The 16192-nt window shown below is 28.6% G+C and overlaps 2 protein-coding genes across 3 annotated transcripts; one reads left to right on the top strand and one right to left on the bottom strand.

The window, feature by feature from the left end:
• Positions 1–1567: 1567 nt before the first annotated feature.
• On the top strand, positions 1568–9346 carry LOC114169093 (GABA transporter 1-like). Of its 2 annotated transcripts, none has more exons than XM_028054115.1 (7): positions 1568–1850; positions 4449–4679; positions 5922–6019; positions 7232–7418; positions 7528–7658; positions 8110–8343; positions 8933–9346. In XM_028054115.1, exons 1-7 carry the CDS (start codon positions 1742–1744, stop codon positions 9311–9313), a joined length of 1371 nt encoding a protein of 456 aa, XP_027909916.1. In that variant the 5' UTR covers positions 1568–1741; the 3' UTR covers positions 9314–9346. The 2 variants fall into 2 exon arrangements, with proteins under 2 accessions (XP_027909916.1, XP_027909917.1); XM_028054116.1 differs by having other exon boundaries at positions 4449–4634.
• A 3805-nt stretch (positions 9347–13151) lies between these two features.
• Positions 13152–15696, bottom strand: LOC114168233 (AT-hook motif nuclear-localized protein 7-like). Its single transcript, XM_028052981.1, has 4 exons — positions 15634–15696; positions 15391–15522; positions 14668–14832; positions 13152–13866 (listed from the first exon to the last, which is right to left on the bottom strand). Exons 1-4 carry the CDS (start codon positions 15691–15693, stop codon positions 13303–13305), a joined length of 921 nt encoding a protein of 306 aa, XP_027908782.1. The 5' UTR covers positions 15694–15696; the 3' UTR covers positions 13152–13302.
• Positions 15697–16192: the final 496 nt, after the last annotated feature.

Consider the following 16192-nt stretch of genomic DNA (forward strand, 5'->3'; position numbering starts at 1 on the left):
TTAAAAGAATGAAGTAACAATCTAGAAAAACCATATGAAATTCTTAAAGTGAATCGGGAAAATATATACTTAAGGTACTTACTTAGTAACTATTATTACGTCAATTCTGTATTCAAAGGATAAAGAATACTCATTAATAGGAATACATGGTAACATAATTACCGAGTAAAAACCTATAAAATACACCTGCGGCTAAAAAGTTGCTGCTTGCTTGATAATTATTAAAACTTGTTCATTAAGGTGTTTGATAAAATTATTGGTTGAAGTTAAGGTTGTGAAAGATAAATTTAGTCATTAATGTAGTTAAAACAATGAGTTAATAGTTCATCACTTAGGTTATTTGAACTTGTTATATAGATAATAAAAAATCAATTTAATTAATATTTTGATCCCTATATACATCATAAGAATATTACTACTCCACTGCTTCTAAAGAAATAGAATGGAGAATAACTATCTCAATTTCTGTAAATAAACTACTTCATTGCTAAAGGAAATATACACATTGAATATTTCTGGCCTAAACATGAACAACTCCATTTTTTGTAAGTTCTTTCATGTTAACTTGCTATGTCTAACTGCAAAACAATGATAAAATATAATTACTTTTAGAGTTATAAAAATATAAATTGACTTTTCTTAGTGGTGATCTTTATTTTCTTAATACTCTAAAAAATCATAAACTAATACCACTTAAATCCAAAATTTTAATTTATAACCACCTAACTCTTGTTGACTATAGCGTAACAACGTTGAACTTGTGTAGCTACAGTACGATGCAAATATGTGAAGGAAAATGAAACTCATTAATCCAACTTTCGTTACGTGGCGTCTTCAACTTGGAATCTCTTGCTCCAATTTGGAATCCACAAGGTTGTTCGAACAAGTTCTTTTTCCTAGAAAAAATGACACAGAATTTGGTCCTCTTGAACATATTTTTCCTATTTTAGTAACATATAATTAAAAAGAAAGATCACTCACAGAGCATCCATAATTTAATAAACATTTTTCAATCACGTCATATGTAACAATATAGTTGTTAAAATAAGTGTTTAATCTAATGTTGTGGATAGATCCTACATATTAATATTTTATTTAAGCTTCAAATTCTGTTCTGCGATGTTTTTCTTGTCAATTTTTTTAAGCCATACAGTTAACTTTATAAAAAAAAATGATAAAAGTTTTTCCAAAATTGACCGGTCAGTTTGTTTTTTTGTTTTTTTTGTTTTTTATAAATTTTAGTCATCTATATAGTTAAACTTTTTCCAATTATAGAGAAGGAACGAATTGACTCACAGGTTAAAGAAAATTAAAAGGAAAAAAAATTATGAATGAAAAATAAAAAATCAACTACATCATTCCATTCACAGCAAAAATTAAATATTACAAAAAATACAAAAATATTTAAAACACTTAAGAAAACAATTTTTGAACAAAATCTTACCATAAATGTTACCGAAAAAAAGTTTTTGTCGTGGTTGCATTTGCATATTCCTTCTCACTGTGCTGATATCAACTATATATGCACACACTGAGGTCATTTTTGTCATCATCTGAACTAGGCTTAGGTCATAATATCTTCTATTTCCAAGTTTGTTTCATTGCATACTTGTCAAAATTCACACTGCTTTTTCTGTGAAAATACTCAGAGCTTCTGCTATATATATGCATATTGTGTTATATACTCTGTTCTCAATCACTCTCTTCTTCTGTTAAGGCCTTTACTGAGAAGAAACAGAGGATGGGGACTCTGTTTGCTGATGAAAAATCTGAGAACCCAAATGGTGTTCATCAATTTCACCACCAACATGATGTTGATGCAGGAGCTCTTTTTGTTCTCAAATCCAAAGGTAATAATAACCTTTTTATCTTATACTTCTTCAAAATCTCTTTTTTCTTCTGGGTTTCACCTTTTATGGAACACCTTTTAGAACCGTACTTAGGATTCTTGTTCTTCTTTCTTTCCCTTTTGTGCTGCACGGTTTTAAAAGTGTTGGTCCTTCCAAAACCTTAGTAAGATGTTCAAAAGCAGAACTGTAAATGATTGAGTTTAAACTTGTTTCGAAATATTCTCATATACTATGATATAGAAAAAAATTTATGGTTAAACATGTGTAGTAATTAAACTTTGAAACAAAAAATTAAAATTTGTTCTGTTTTAAATCTCAATATAGTGTTCTTATATTTTAAAAACTGTCTAGATATATCATTTTGATACTATTTTTTAAAACGTGTCAATTACGTTCTGAATGTTTAAAAAATATTTTCATTAAATCATTTAAAAAAAAATATATTTATAATATACACAAAAATGGATATCATCCAACTAATTGTGTGTTTAGTTTTGCCTTAAATTGATATAAAATTGATTAGAATTGATTTTCTAACGCAGATTCAGTTTGGTTTCCAAAATCAATTAAAAGATAAAAACATCAGTTGAAAGAGAAACAACTAATTCTTGCTTATGCGTTAGAGTATTGATTTAGCTGAAATCGATTTTCCAATAATGATCGAACAAACCTTAAGTCTTACATTATTTTACAAAGCATACGGCTTTCTGGATGTAGATGATGATATCTATACAGATGGATCTTATATATATCTATATATCGCACAATGAAGTACCGCACGAGTGGGTATATAGGAATCCAAATCTGCCGCTCATGTTATGATCTTCTACATCCTAGGTCTTCCCGTTCCTTCATCTGGCTTATGTTCTTCATGTAGCATTCAGACTGAATGACTCTATGAAATTACGTCGCTACTTTCACATGGTACGGATAACGTAGGAGACATCTCTCTTTTTTCCAGGGGGAATCCTTCTTTGAAACACTTTGGTAGTGCTCTTTGATTGTTTTACAAATAAAAAAGAAGAGCATAGGGAATCATCTCTTTATTCTTTACTGTAAAAAAAAAGATGGTGGACTAACTAATATTTTTATCGGTTAATGAAAAAGCTCAATGCAAAAAAAAAAATGCATGTTGGGTTTTGAAAACAATTTAAATCATTTAGATAATAATTATTCTTCATTGATACGACATGCTACTTTTTCCAGTCATTCCTTTCTGGATCAGTCGTGGTTTTACAAGCTCTACCGATAGTATCGACGAACCCTGATATGTTACGATTAAAATGTAAATATGTAACACTTTTACAATTTTTAAAAACATTAACTTAAAAAGACTATATATATATATTTATTTATTTTTAAAATTTTGAGAATTAAAATATGTAGAACTTAAAATAAAGATGAATTTTAATTTTATGTTTAAATTAAATTAAATGCATAAATTTAGTTAACAAAAATATAAATATTAGATGAGTATTACCCTAATTGATCCTAATTTTAAGAGTTTTTTAACTAAACCAACACTATATATGACCATTACTGCTGTATAATTTACGAAAACGATAAACTGTGATTAATAATAAAGAGTATTGATTGATCATATATATTAAATAAATATTGTGCACATGGTGTGTTAGTATCCCTAAACTTTTATGCGTAGTGATGTGTAAGAATTAACTAAAGATTATATAAACCTGTTGGATTGAATGAAATAGTAACCATTTAAATAAATATATTGGTCCTAATTATAATTAATTGGAGGTTAATGATTAGCAAACCCTAGATTTCAATGAATTAATGATTTCATTGTAGAAATCATTTCGTTGTTGTTATTGGATTTCCCAGCCGACTTTGATCAACCAAATGGTTAACTGTTTGGTTTTTTCTTTTATCGCCAATCGTTGACTGTTTGGTTTTTAATGATGGAAGCACATGACATGAACGCCAAGACTTAAGACAAGAAAACAATTTCTACACACCATTCCAAAATGAATATTATTAGCGTTGAAAATTCTAAATGGAATCAATTTATAATGTACGGTCGAAATTTGTATCTTTGTTAAGAAATGAGTTTGAACCTTAAATCAATTGCAATGGCAGAAAAGTAATTTATAAGATGAAGTTTACGTTTCATTTATATTTATATATTATGAAATTATTTTATCTTTAATTGGCGTAAAATTTTTAAAAATTTTAGAAGTAATTTTGTAAAGATGTTTAGATATTAAAGATTATATATTAAACAAAAATAATAGCAATTTATAATATATAAATAAGTATAAATTGTATCTTGATCTTATAGAGTTATATTAAATTAAAAATCTTAAAATGATATTTATTGTATCATTTGTTATAAAATCATTATCCGATGATTATAAATATCGAAGAAATACATGTTTGGATGTGAAAAATTATTAAAAATTCAATACGACTCATCTGCGAAGTTAATTCATATTATTAGTAAATGTAAATTTTATCCGATAAACCAATTTTATAAGATTGGATTAAATATAAAATTTATATTTTTTAATATATTTGTTTTCTAATAATTAGTATTGTTATTATTTGATTATGATATTATTGTGTGTGATTTTGCAGGTTCTTGGTTGCATTGTGGATACCATTTGACCACATCGATTGTTGCAGCACCTGTTCTGAGTCTTCCTTATGCATTCACCTTCCTCGGATGGACGGCTGGGATCTCATGCTTGATGATTGGGGCATTGGTGACTTTCTATTCATATAATTTAATATCTAGGGTTCTTGAACACCACGCGCACAATGGTAAGCGTCAACTACGCTTTAGAGACATGGCTCATGATATTTTAGGTAACTTACTCTAATACTACACTCGTACGTTGTTTCTATTACACCTATTCAATTTTTGTGTGTGTCTGTTATTAATTTAAAATTTATATTTACTCTTTATTACTCAATACACCACCAACACTCAATAAAAATATTCTATTATTCAACATGAAATTTGTATCATGATAAAATTGTAAAAACTTGTGTTCTTGCAACTTTAATAAAAACAAAAGGGTTAAATACGTTTTTGGTCTCTTAATTTTCAGTAAATTATAGAATCAGTTCATTTCGAAACTTTGAACCAATTTAGTTCTTCATCTTTCAGAATATGTGAATTTAGTCATTTTAATCAAATTTTGTTAGGTTTATTTGATGTATCGTACGGATTTCAGGATTAGATTTGAGTTGTTTATATTATTTGAGACATTTTTGATTTTATGTTAAGTCAAATAACATTATGAGACGCATTTGAAATGTCAACTAAATTTAACAAAATTTGATTAAAAGGACTAAATCTACGTATTTCGAGAAATAAATGATTAAATTGATGCAAAGTTTTAAAATAGACTAATTCCAAAATTTACAGAAAGTTAAGGAACAACTGACGTACTTAACCCAAAATAAAATCTTTTTAGTTAACTTTTACCACGATAAAATTGTAAAATCTCTCATGTAACTTGTATGCTAATAAAATTATTCCTCTCATATACAACCGTTACATTGATAAGTTGATAATCATCTCATAAACAACAACCAAAGTATTATGTACATCTATATTTTTTTTTTCTTTTTTATATATTAGTCAGTATAGAACTACGATGAATTTTCATTTGAGAACATGTCAAAAATTAATGAATGAGATTAACTAATTAAGTAGCAAATTCAGTATTCATAATATTTTATTTTATTCAATTTTATTTCGGTATTGCAATAAATTAACTAATTAAAGGTTAGATAAAAATAAGGATACGAATGAAAACAAATAATTAAATAAAACTAAAATTTATAAACAATTTCAATTAAAAACTTACTGAAGAAAAAAAACACACTCTTGTTGAACAATAGATCTTAAAAACATTCTCAGATAATTGTTCTAGCTAGTTTGTTCATTAAAATTGTTTTTTACTCGTCTAAATAAAGTGTTAATGAGTGTCTTTTGTTTCTATGAGACTTTAGTTAAAAAGTACGTGGTGCATTTAAGCTCTTGTTTTTGCTTATAATTCTTGATTCTTCCTTCTAATAATGTAAATCAAACCTTGACAGGTCCAAGCTGGGGTCGTTATTTTGTTGGCCCAATTCAGTTCGGAGTTTGTTTTGGTGTTGTAGTGGCTTGCACTCTATTAGGAGGACAATGCATGAAGGTTATCATCAACTCTTCATCCCACTTATTTATTTTTAGGGTTAAATATGTTTTTTAGGGTTAAACATGTTTTTGTTTCTCAACTTTTAGTAAAAGTTGGAACTTTTAGTAAAAATTGGGATTTTTAGTAAAAATTAGAATTAGTCAATTTTTGAAACTTTGACCCAATTTAGTCTCTCAACTTAAAAAATGTGTGAATTTAGTCCTTTTAACTAAATTTTGTTAAGTTTATTTAACGTTTCAAATGTGTTTCATGATAATTTCTTAGCTAATATTGAAGCAAAAATGTGTCAAACGATGTAAACATCTCAAATGTCATCATGAAACGCGTTTGAAACGTTAAATAAACTTAACAAAAATTGTTTGAAATGACTAAATTCACGCAATTTTGAAATTGGGGGAGTAAATTGGGCCAAAGTTTCGAGGAGGAACTAATTTTAATTTTCACTAAAAGTTGAGGGACCAAAAACATATTTAACCCTTATCTTTATCCAAGTCAAAAAACTATATTTAATATAATGAATTATGTTAGAAGATTCTTGATCAGAGATAAGTGAAATTATTATTATTATTATTAGTTTGTTTTGTACAATTGAATTAAACTTAAAATCCATTTATTTAGATGTTTTTAGAGTCATCCAAAGTATTTAGATTTATTGTTTGTTAATCTATCGAGTTACACCATCCATTAAAGTGATGTTGATCCTTATTTATAGAATTAAATGTTTTTAATTTCTAAACTTTGACATGAAATTAGAATTTATATTTGTCTCAAACTTTAATACATTATTATCGGTAAACTTTAAAAATGAATGAATATAATCCTTTAAACCCAATAATATTAATTTTATTGGACTTGTTATATAGCATTTCAGACTCACATATGAGATGGAATGTGTCAAACAGTAAACAACTCAAATATCAATCTTAAACATGTTTGACGCGTCAAAAACATTTAACATAATTGATTAAAAAGATTAAATATTTACTTTTAAAGAATTTGAGGATCAAAATATATCAAAATTCCAAAGATTGACTAATTTCAATTTTGCACTCAAATTTAGGACTAAAATCATATTTAACCTTATTTGTATTAGATTTGTGTCTTTCATTATTGTTGTATTTGCATGGTCAATTATCTCGGAAGATAAATCAAATATTATTTCATATTCTATAATATGCGTTTACAAAAAATCATATTGATGAAATGCAGGCAATTTACTTGTTGTCAAATCCAAATGGGACCATGAAGCTTTATGAGTTTGTAATCATATTTGGATGCTTCATGCTAATTTTGGCCCAAATCCCATCTTTCCACTCACTCAGACACATTAATTTGTTGTCACTCATTCTCTGCTTAGCCTATAGTCTTGGTGCTACGGCTGGTTCCATTTACATTGGTAATTTCTCAAACCAATGTTCTTCTTTTGGTAATGTGGAAATTTTCACTTTATGCTTTTATCCATGGAATCGAACCATTTTGATTTGGAATTTACAATCTTGTCTCAGGAGAGTCATCCAAAGGACCAAAAAAGGACTACACTTTGAAAGGTGATATTGAAAATCGCTTATTTGGAGTCTTCAATGCAATTGCCATTATTGCCACAACCTATGGAAATGGAATCATTCCAGAAATCCAGGTGCTTAATTGTAATAAAAAAATAAAATTAAATATGTTTTTGACCCTTAACTTTTGAGTAAAAATTGAAATTAGTCCCCCTTCTAATCTTTGACCCAATTTAGTCTCTCAACTTTATAAATGCGTGAATTTAACCCTTTTAACCAAATTTTGTTAAGTTCATTGGATGTTTCAAACGTGTTTTATGATAGCATTTGAGTTGTTTATATTTTTTGACGCATTTCACTGAGAAACACATTTAAAATGTTAAATAAACTTAACAAAAATTGGTCAAAATGACTGAATCTGTGCATTTTTAAATATGTGAGACTAAATTAATCCAATATTTCGAAGGGAGACTAATTACAATTTTCACAAAAAAGTTAAGTGAAAAAAACATATTTAACCCTAAAACATAACCCCTTTTTGTTTCATTAATATTTGCTTAATTGAATTTTCTTATGTGGTTGTAGGCAACACTAGCACCACCAGTGAAAGGGAAAATGTTCAAGGGACTATGTGTGTGCTATTTTGTAGTTATAGTCACTTTCTTTAGTGTATCTTTTTCTGGTTATTGGGCATTTGGCAATGAATCTGAAGGCCTCATTTTAAGCAATTTTGTGGACAATGGGAACCCTTTGGTGCCCACATGGTTCATTTACATGACCAACATTTTCACTATAACACAACTATCAGCAGTTGGTGTGGTAAGTCACATACTAATTCAACCATCACCACCTAATTTGTTTTTAGAGATATAATTGTTCTCGGGGATCTTTTTATCCAAATATCATATATCTACTAAAAAATTATTGTTAGAAGTTTCATATCAATTAGAGATAATGTCAATTTAAAGTATATAAGTGGGTGCAAACCTCACCTTACAAGTTAGTTTTGTGGAATTGAGTTAGACTTAAAGTGCACTTCTTAATATGATATTATAGTCATGGTTTAGAGTCTATCCTAACGAACATTAATATTTGTTGATTAAGTCAATTTAAAGTATATAAGTGGATGCAAACCTCACCTTTATTCATACTACTTATTATGATACACTCAATAATTAGCAATTTAAATACTCATTCCTCCTTTAACCCTTTATATGTCTTTTAAGTACAATTCTATGATGAAATATCACAATACCTTGGATGGATGTGGTGATTAACTTTAATAATGACACTCGTCTGACTTGAAATTGAAAGACTACTTAATTCTTTTTATTTGTATCATTATGAGACTTTTAACTTGTACTTAGATTCCTAACAAAAATAAAATAACTATTGAATTTGAATGCAGGTTTATTTGCAACCAACAAATGAAGTGTTGGAGCAAGCATTTGGAGATCCAAAAAGCCCTGAGTTCTCGAAACGCAATGTAATTCCAAGAGTGATTTTTCGATCACTAGCTATTATTATTTCAACCATTATAGCAGCCATGCTTCCATTTTTTGGAGACATAAACTCTCTTATTGGAGCTTTTGGCTTTATCCCTCTCGATTTCATCTTGCCAGTAATTTTCTACAATTTCACATTTAAGCCATCTAAGCGAAGCTTTATTTTCTGGTTGAATGTAACTATTGCAATGGTTTTTTCTGCATTGGGAGCTATATCAGCAATTGCAGCTGTTAGACAAATTGTTCTTGATGCAAAAAATTATCAATTATTTGCTAATGTATGATTTCCTTCTTCGTACATTTCACCATCCAATGAAATCTAGTGGTTCAACCAAATTGCTATTACAGTAATCAATGATGATATGCTGAAAGCAAAGTTTGTACTAGTTAAATCTAAGGGAGTTACCATCTTGAAACAATGTAAGATGAAAAGTAAAAAAAATAGTACATAAGCTGGTGAAGTTGGGTAAATGGGATATATATATATATATATATATATATATATATATATATATATATATATATATAATTTTGTTGTATAAAACTTAGAACAAAAGGAAGATAACTTCAAAATTATCTTTATCTCTAAATTATATAGGTCTTTGGTATTTGGCTTGAGATGAAGAATCATGTGTCTTCCTTCTCATCTCTTCATTAAGAGCACCGCTCTTTGCCATCTGAAAAGAAATAACACCATTCGAGGCAGAGTTCGTAATTGAAACCCGAAATACCTCCCAAGACTCTGGTAGAGTATTAAGCAACCATAATCCCATAACTTCATCATCAAACTTTATGCCCATTCCTGACAATTGATCTAGGAGCCCTTGAAACTCATTTAAGTGATCAGAAATAGAAGAATTCTCCCTGTACCTCAAATTCATCAAGCAATTTAACAAATATAATTTATTATTGTCCGACTTAGAAGCATAGAAAGACTCAATCTTCTCCCACAAAGCTCTGGCATGTGTCTCATTAGCAATATGATTATAAACATTATCTTCAACATATTGCCGAATAAAACCACATACCTGTTGGTGCTCAAAGTCCCATTCTTCTTCAGACATAGAATCTGGCTTCTGTGTAGTAAAGACCGGAAGATGCAATTTCTTGAAAAATAATAAATCTTTCATCTTGCCCTTCCACAAATGATAATTTGTACCATTCAAAGCAACCATCTTTGCATTTGCCTCCATCATTCAAGCAAGTAAATATAGCCCAACCAAGAGCTCTGATGCCACTCTGATGGGGAAAACAATAACACAAACAATATACCAGAGAATGCAGCGGATATAATTTTCCCTAACTTGCAAGAATCTATGAGGAGCAATAATCAAAGAGCAGCAATAATAAATCACCAAAGGCACAAATAAAGGCACCAAGATTTTTAACGTGGAAAACCCCTCAAATCAAGGGCAAAACCACGAGTCGTCCAGACCAAAGAAATAGCTCCACTATAATCAACAAGAGTACACAAGAGTCTCAATCAATAGCACAAATTAGTGTTAACACCCAACCAAATAACAAAGCAACAAAGCTTTCAAAATAGAGAAGAAGAAGAGAGGAAAACATATAATATCACTGCTGCAATGCGAAATTAATATCTCTCAACTCAGACCTCGTATCAACGATCTGACCGGTCAGAATGAAAAGCAATGAGTTCCGAACCTGCGGTAAAAATTTCAACCCAATCCAACGGTGAACGAATTCGCAGTGTCAAATTTACGGTGACAGCTCTGTGAAAAACGTGAACAAAATTTTCCCTCTACCTCTTCCTCTATGTGTTAGGGCTTTCAGTGTGTTCTAACACTATTGTTCTGCCTCTCTCTTTATTTTATAGCCTCCTCTCCACTAGGTTAAGTGAGACATAAACTTTTCAAGTTTTGGGCATTTTCTCCACATAGAAAGGGAGTCCAATACCCAACACTAACTAATTATTATGTAACTAAATATTCAAAGAATAAAGAACACTCGTTAATAGGAATACATGGTAACAAAATTAACAAGCCAAAACCTTTAAAATACGCATGTGGGTAAAATTTGTTAGTTGATAATTATGAAAACTAGTTCATTAAAGTGTTTGATGTAATTTTTGGTTTAAGTTAAGGTTTTGAAAGAGAAATTCAGTCACTAATCCAGTTAAATCATTCGTGTAATAGTTCATCACTTACATATAACTATTTTGTCTCATCTCTTTCTCCATTTGGTAACGGGTGTACCTATGCCTTATCAATTAATTGACTTTTGTAAAAGAATGAAAAAGCAAGACAAATGAGAACATTGAGTTAATATGTAATTCTCTGGGTTACCTAATAAAGTGTTGGTACTTTAGTAATTTAAACAAGACAATATGAGTATTAGGGAAGTTATAGAAGAAGGATATGATATATATTTATATACTCATTATCATTCTTATATCTAAAATCGGGTATTGTCCGTACTGTATTGTACTCAGTCAATATGGGAGTTCTCCATCAAAACAAGAATAAAAGTTCAAACAATACTCACAAGGACAAATTTATATTTGTCATCCCTATTTTCAAGAAATTCTGATTAAACTTGTTAGTTCTATATTTTAACGTGCCAAGTTGTCACAATTTAAATTTAAATATTATTATTGTCAATAACATATAAGGATGAACATTGAAATAAAATTGAGTTAAAAAATATTAAAAAATAATTAATATTTAATTCAAATATAAGGATGAAATTAATAATTCAACCTAACTTTTAATTTGGTTTGATTTTATTGGTAAATTATATTTTGGAACATTTCTACTTTTAGGTTTTGATTAGTTTTAAGCTTTGCAGTTTTTTATTCACATATTAATTACATTTTATTATCAGTTAATACTTTTTCATATTGTTTATTCTAACAAATTAAATATTTAAATATTTTCATTCAAAATTAAAATGAAAAAAAATATCATTCTTTTGACTACATACTGTATTATCAAAAAAGTTATTCAATAATAAGATTAAGATTTCTCAAAAAAGAAAAAGTGATAAGAGAAAGAAAAAATAAATTACTGAAAGATCTCGGAAAGTATAAAAAATCTATTTTATTAACTACAAAATCTTTCAGTTAAATGTGGAAATATTTCTTTTTTAAAAAAAAATAGAATTCCACAAAAATATCCAAGAATATTTCCAAAATTATTCTTAGAATATTCTCATTATAAAATAAAGGTTCGTTCTAGAATATGTGTCATTTATGAATCTAATCACCTCATTTATGACTTGGTTAAGGAAGTTACAGTTTCCCTCTTTTATGTGTCATTTTTTTGTTATCATCAATTCTTCTTCCCTCATTCTGGTTTTTAGTTTCTTGCCCATTTTAAAAGACTTCGTGAATAAATGAGAGTTTATTTATATGATTTAAGTGTCTTTATTTAGGTTTGTAGTTATTATAGTGCATTTGTTATCTTAAGAAAAATTCTTGAAGGGATGAATCAACAATGTATTTAACCATTAACGGATCACAAAAATGTACCTTATTCAAATCTTGTTAGTCTCTTTCTTCTTTCAAATTCTTTTATGTAAGTTGATAAAAAAAAAACAGCACAACATAAGAAGTATCATTCTATCATGGGTTAAATATGTTTTAGGTCCCTCAAGTTTCAGCGAAATTTGAAATTAGTTCCTCGACAAAATTTTTGACCAATTTAGTCCTTCATCTTTCAATATGCGTGAATTTAGTCCTTTTAACCAAATTTTGTTCAAATTTTGTTAAGTTTATTTGACGTTTCAAGCGTATTTCATGATAGTATTTAATTGTTTGACACATTTTTGCTTCAATGTTAACTTAAATACAATCATGAAATGTGCTTGAAACGTCAAATAAACTTAACAAAATTTGGTTAAAAGGACTAAATTCACGCATTTTGAAAGATGAAAGACTAAATTGGTATAAAGTTTTGATGAGGGACTAATTCCAAAATTCACTGAAACTTGAGGGAAAAAAACATATTTAACTCTTCTATCATATCTACTCCTGTTGAAATAAAAATATATAAATATTGCAAATAATATAATGTTAAAATAAATAGTTAAAATATTAAGCAGTCGAATACTAATTTCAAGACATATAGCAGAAAATGAAATCACAGAAAAAAAACCTGTCACATTAATATAGTTACAATGCTGACTAACTAGATGAACAATTCTTCAAAGTCATACACTATAAATACTTAATTAACCTCTGGCATAAACCAGACAACATAAAATTTAATCTCCACATTGAAAACTACAAACAAAGAGGCTATAACAGACAGTTTCATAACTCCATAACATTTGCATTCACTTCTGCAGAAGTCTTCCGATCTGAATCATCTGATGCAGATTGCGGTGCCTGGTGATCCATATCAACACCAATAATACATGCAGAGTGCACATTGTGTGGAGTAACAGTAATATCTGCTACTCTATCAGGAGTAACAGAAAACACGTTATTTGTTACTCCATTAGGTGTAACAGAGAACACGTCATCTGTTACTCCATTAGATGTAATAGAAAACACATTATTTGCTACTCCGTTAAGTGTAGCAGAAAACACATTATCTACTACACCATTTGATGTAGCAGAAAACACATTATCCGCTATACCATTAGGTGTAATAGAGAACACGTTATCTGCTACGCCATTAGATACTGTTGTTGGACCAAGTTCTGTTGGTGGTGGTGAAGAACAATTTTTGTCTCCTTCTGTCAACTTTTGAACTTTCGTTTTACCTCTTTCTGAATCTGGACTTTCCAGCATAAGGGGGCCATTAGAAAATTCTAACAATTGTTTCCTCTTGAATTGACTGTTGATGTTTTGCTTGAAAGTGGCCATAACAAGCTGATGCACACAAGAGACAGAAAGCTTGAAAATGATCATAATGCAACAGGGTACGATAATACATACATAAATATATAAACTAGGTACATCGAACAGAATTTAAGGACAAACTAATTTTAGTATTATTCTACTGATCTGCATTAAATGGTTAGCATAGATCGAGATAAAACTACATATAATTCAATAACAAGTGCCTAAAAACTACCTGTTCAAAATTAACTTTCTTGTGAATAGTAAACACCAGATTTCAAAAGTACAAAGGCTCCAAAATTCTTGTAGCTTTCACAAAAATTTCTTCTCGTCCTCTTAAGACTCTAAAGTTTAACTCAACATGTCTCGATAAAACAAAGTTTACATCTATTTATATACTATAAATTTGGTTTATCTCTAATTAATGTAAGATCTTTAATTCACGTGGATACATATATATATATCAAACATCCTAACAATATACAAATTTCGTAATGATAAAATTAGATGAATTTGATACCATCTTAAAATATAGATTTTAAATTTAACTCAACATTATAAAATTGATTTATAATGTGAAATTTAGAGTTATTTATATATTATGAATATGTCTTATTTCTGGTTAATTTAAGATCTGTGACACATCCCCACTACAAATACACAATTCATACGGTATATGGCCAATACAGCTATACTCGTAAATAACTCCTGAGTAATTGATTGAATCATCTTCCAAATTTACTTTAAATCTCATAAGGTTTTCAATGTTCAATAGCCCTATGTGTGTCAGATAAAAGGATAAATCTCCAGCACATCTTATAAGATTCTTACCTGAATAGGGCAAGATGCTACCAATGCACTCTCAAGAATTCCCCCCAAAACATTTCCATCAGATTTAGCCATTGAAATGCTCAACGATCCACTTGTACGAACTGGACCATTAATACCACCAACGAAGGTGCAAGCTCCTGATAATGACAATATCTCAAAGGTACCCTGTGTGCAATAAGAAAAAAAAAATCAGAAAATGAAACACAAGCACACAGAAAAAGAAGTGACAAAACTTGTCTAGGTTTTTTTTTTTTTTCAAAATGCAAGATTTATTAAGAAGAGATATGAGCCAAACATATATATATATATATATATATATATATATATATATATATATATATATATATATATATATAAAATTAAGAAAGATTATGTAAATGTGATTTGAATTTAATCTACATTAAACACTTCTGACCTAATATATAATAGGTTTATGAATTTTGTTTTTTTACGTTTTTTTTATTATTATTTGACACTATTTCTCGTTACTATTTACTTTTTCTTCCTTTTAGAAATATAAAAATTAATTATAAATACTATTTTATCTTTTTAAAAATTGTAAAAAGTCATCAAATGTGTCAAATAATCTTTTTTCCTTTTTTTTATATAATATTTAACTTTATCATTTTTAATCGATAATTATTTTCAAATTTTGTCAAGTGAAACAAAATAAAGTAAAGATTCATGCAGTATTTATATGGGAGATTTTTTGTGTATTTGCACCTCAAATCTCATAATATGATTGGAACCAGCATGTTCACGAATGGTGACGTTTGAAATAGCACCAGTAGCAGAAAGTATGCAAACCGATAGAGGGCCTTTCTCAAAAAATGACATTATCGTTCCAACCAAATTCTGAAAATTACCAAAAACATGTTATATTCAGTTTATAGCACAATTATAAAATAGTTTTATGAAACTAAGAGAAATCTGAAACATGAACCAATCTTTTAGGTCTTTCATTACCTCTCCAATTTGCACAGTGAGCACGTGAGGTATGAAGCTTCCCCCTGCTGTTTCTGCCATAAACCCACCTGTGATAAACAAAGTTTCAAGCATAAGAAACATATCAAAACATGTTTAAGCATGAGATTAAAACATAGTGATTTGTTGTTCCTTAAGAAATGGTCGTGCCAACAAAATAAACAGAACAAGTACATGTTTAGTTTCAAGTTGTAGAAGTTTTTTTTTTTTTTTTTTTAATTTCGGTATAAAATTATGCACCCCAGTACAAAATTGAGAAGGAAAATTTGATTGCTTCCAGAATTTTAGTGTGTTGTGACAGGTTTTACTAACACTTTCGGTAACATGGTTTTGCATTTTAGTGTTTTGAAAATCCAAATTAAAAGAATTTGTTTGATACCTTTTCCAATTTTATTAATAAGATAAATAACCAGTGAAATACAATAATAAGTAAAATGTTATAGTAGTAAAATACAATTATTTATCTCCGTAACGCATCTTGGTCTGGAGAAAAAAATCTGTATATATAAAAAACGCATGTTTAATTTCAGCAAACTTCTGT

Source organism: Vigna unguiculata, chromosome 11 (genome assembly GCF_004118075.2).
Source record: "Vigna unguiculata cultivar IT97K-499-35 chromosome 11, ASM411807v1, whole genome shotgun sequence".
Lineage (NCBI taxonomy): Eukaryota > Viridiplantae > Streptophyta > Magnoliopsida > Fabales > Fabaceae > Vigna > Vigna unguiculata.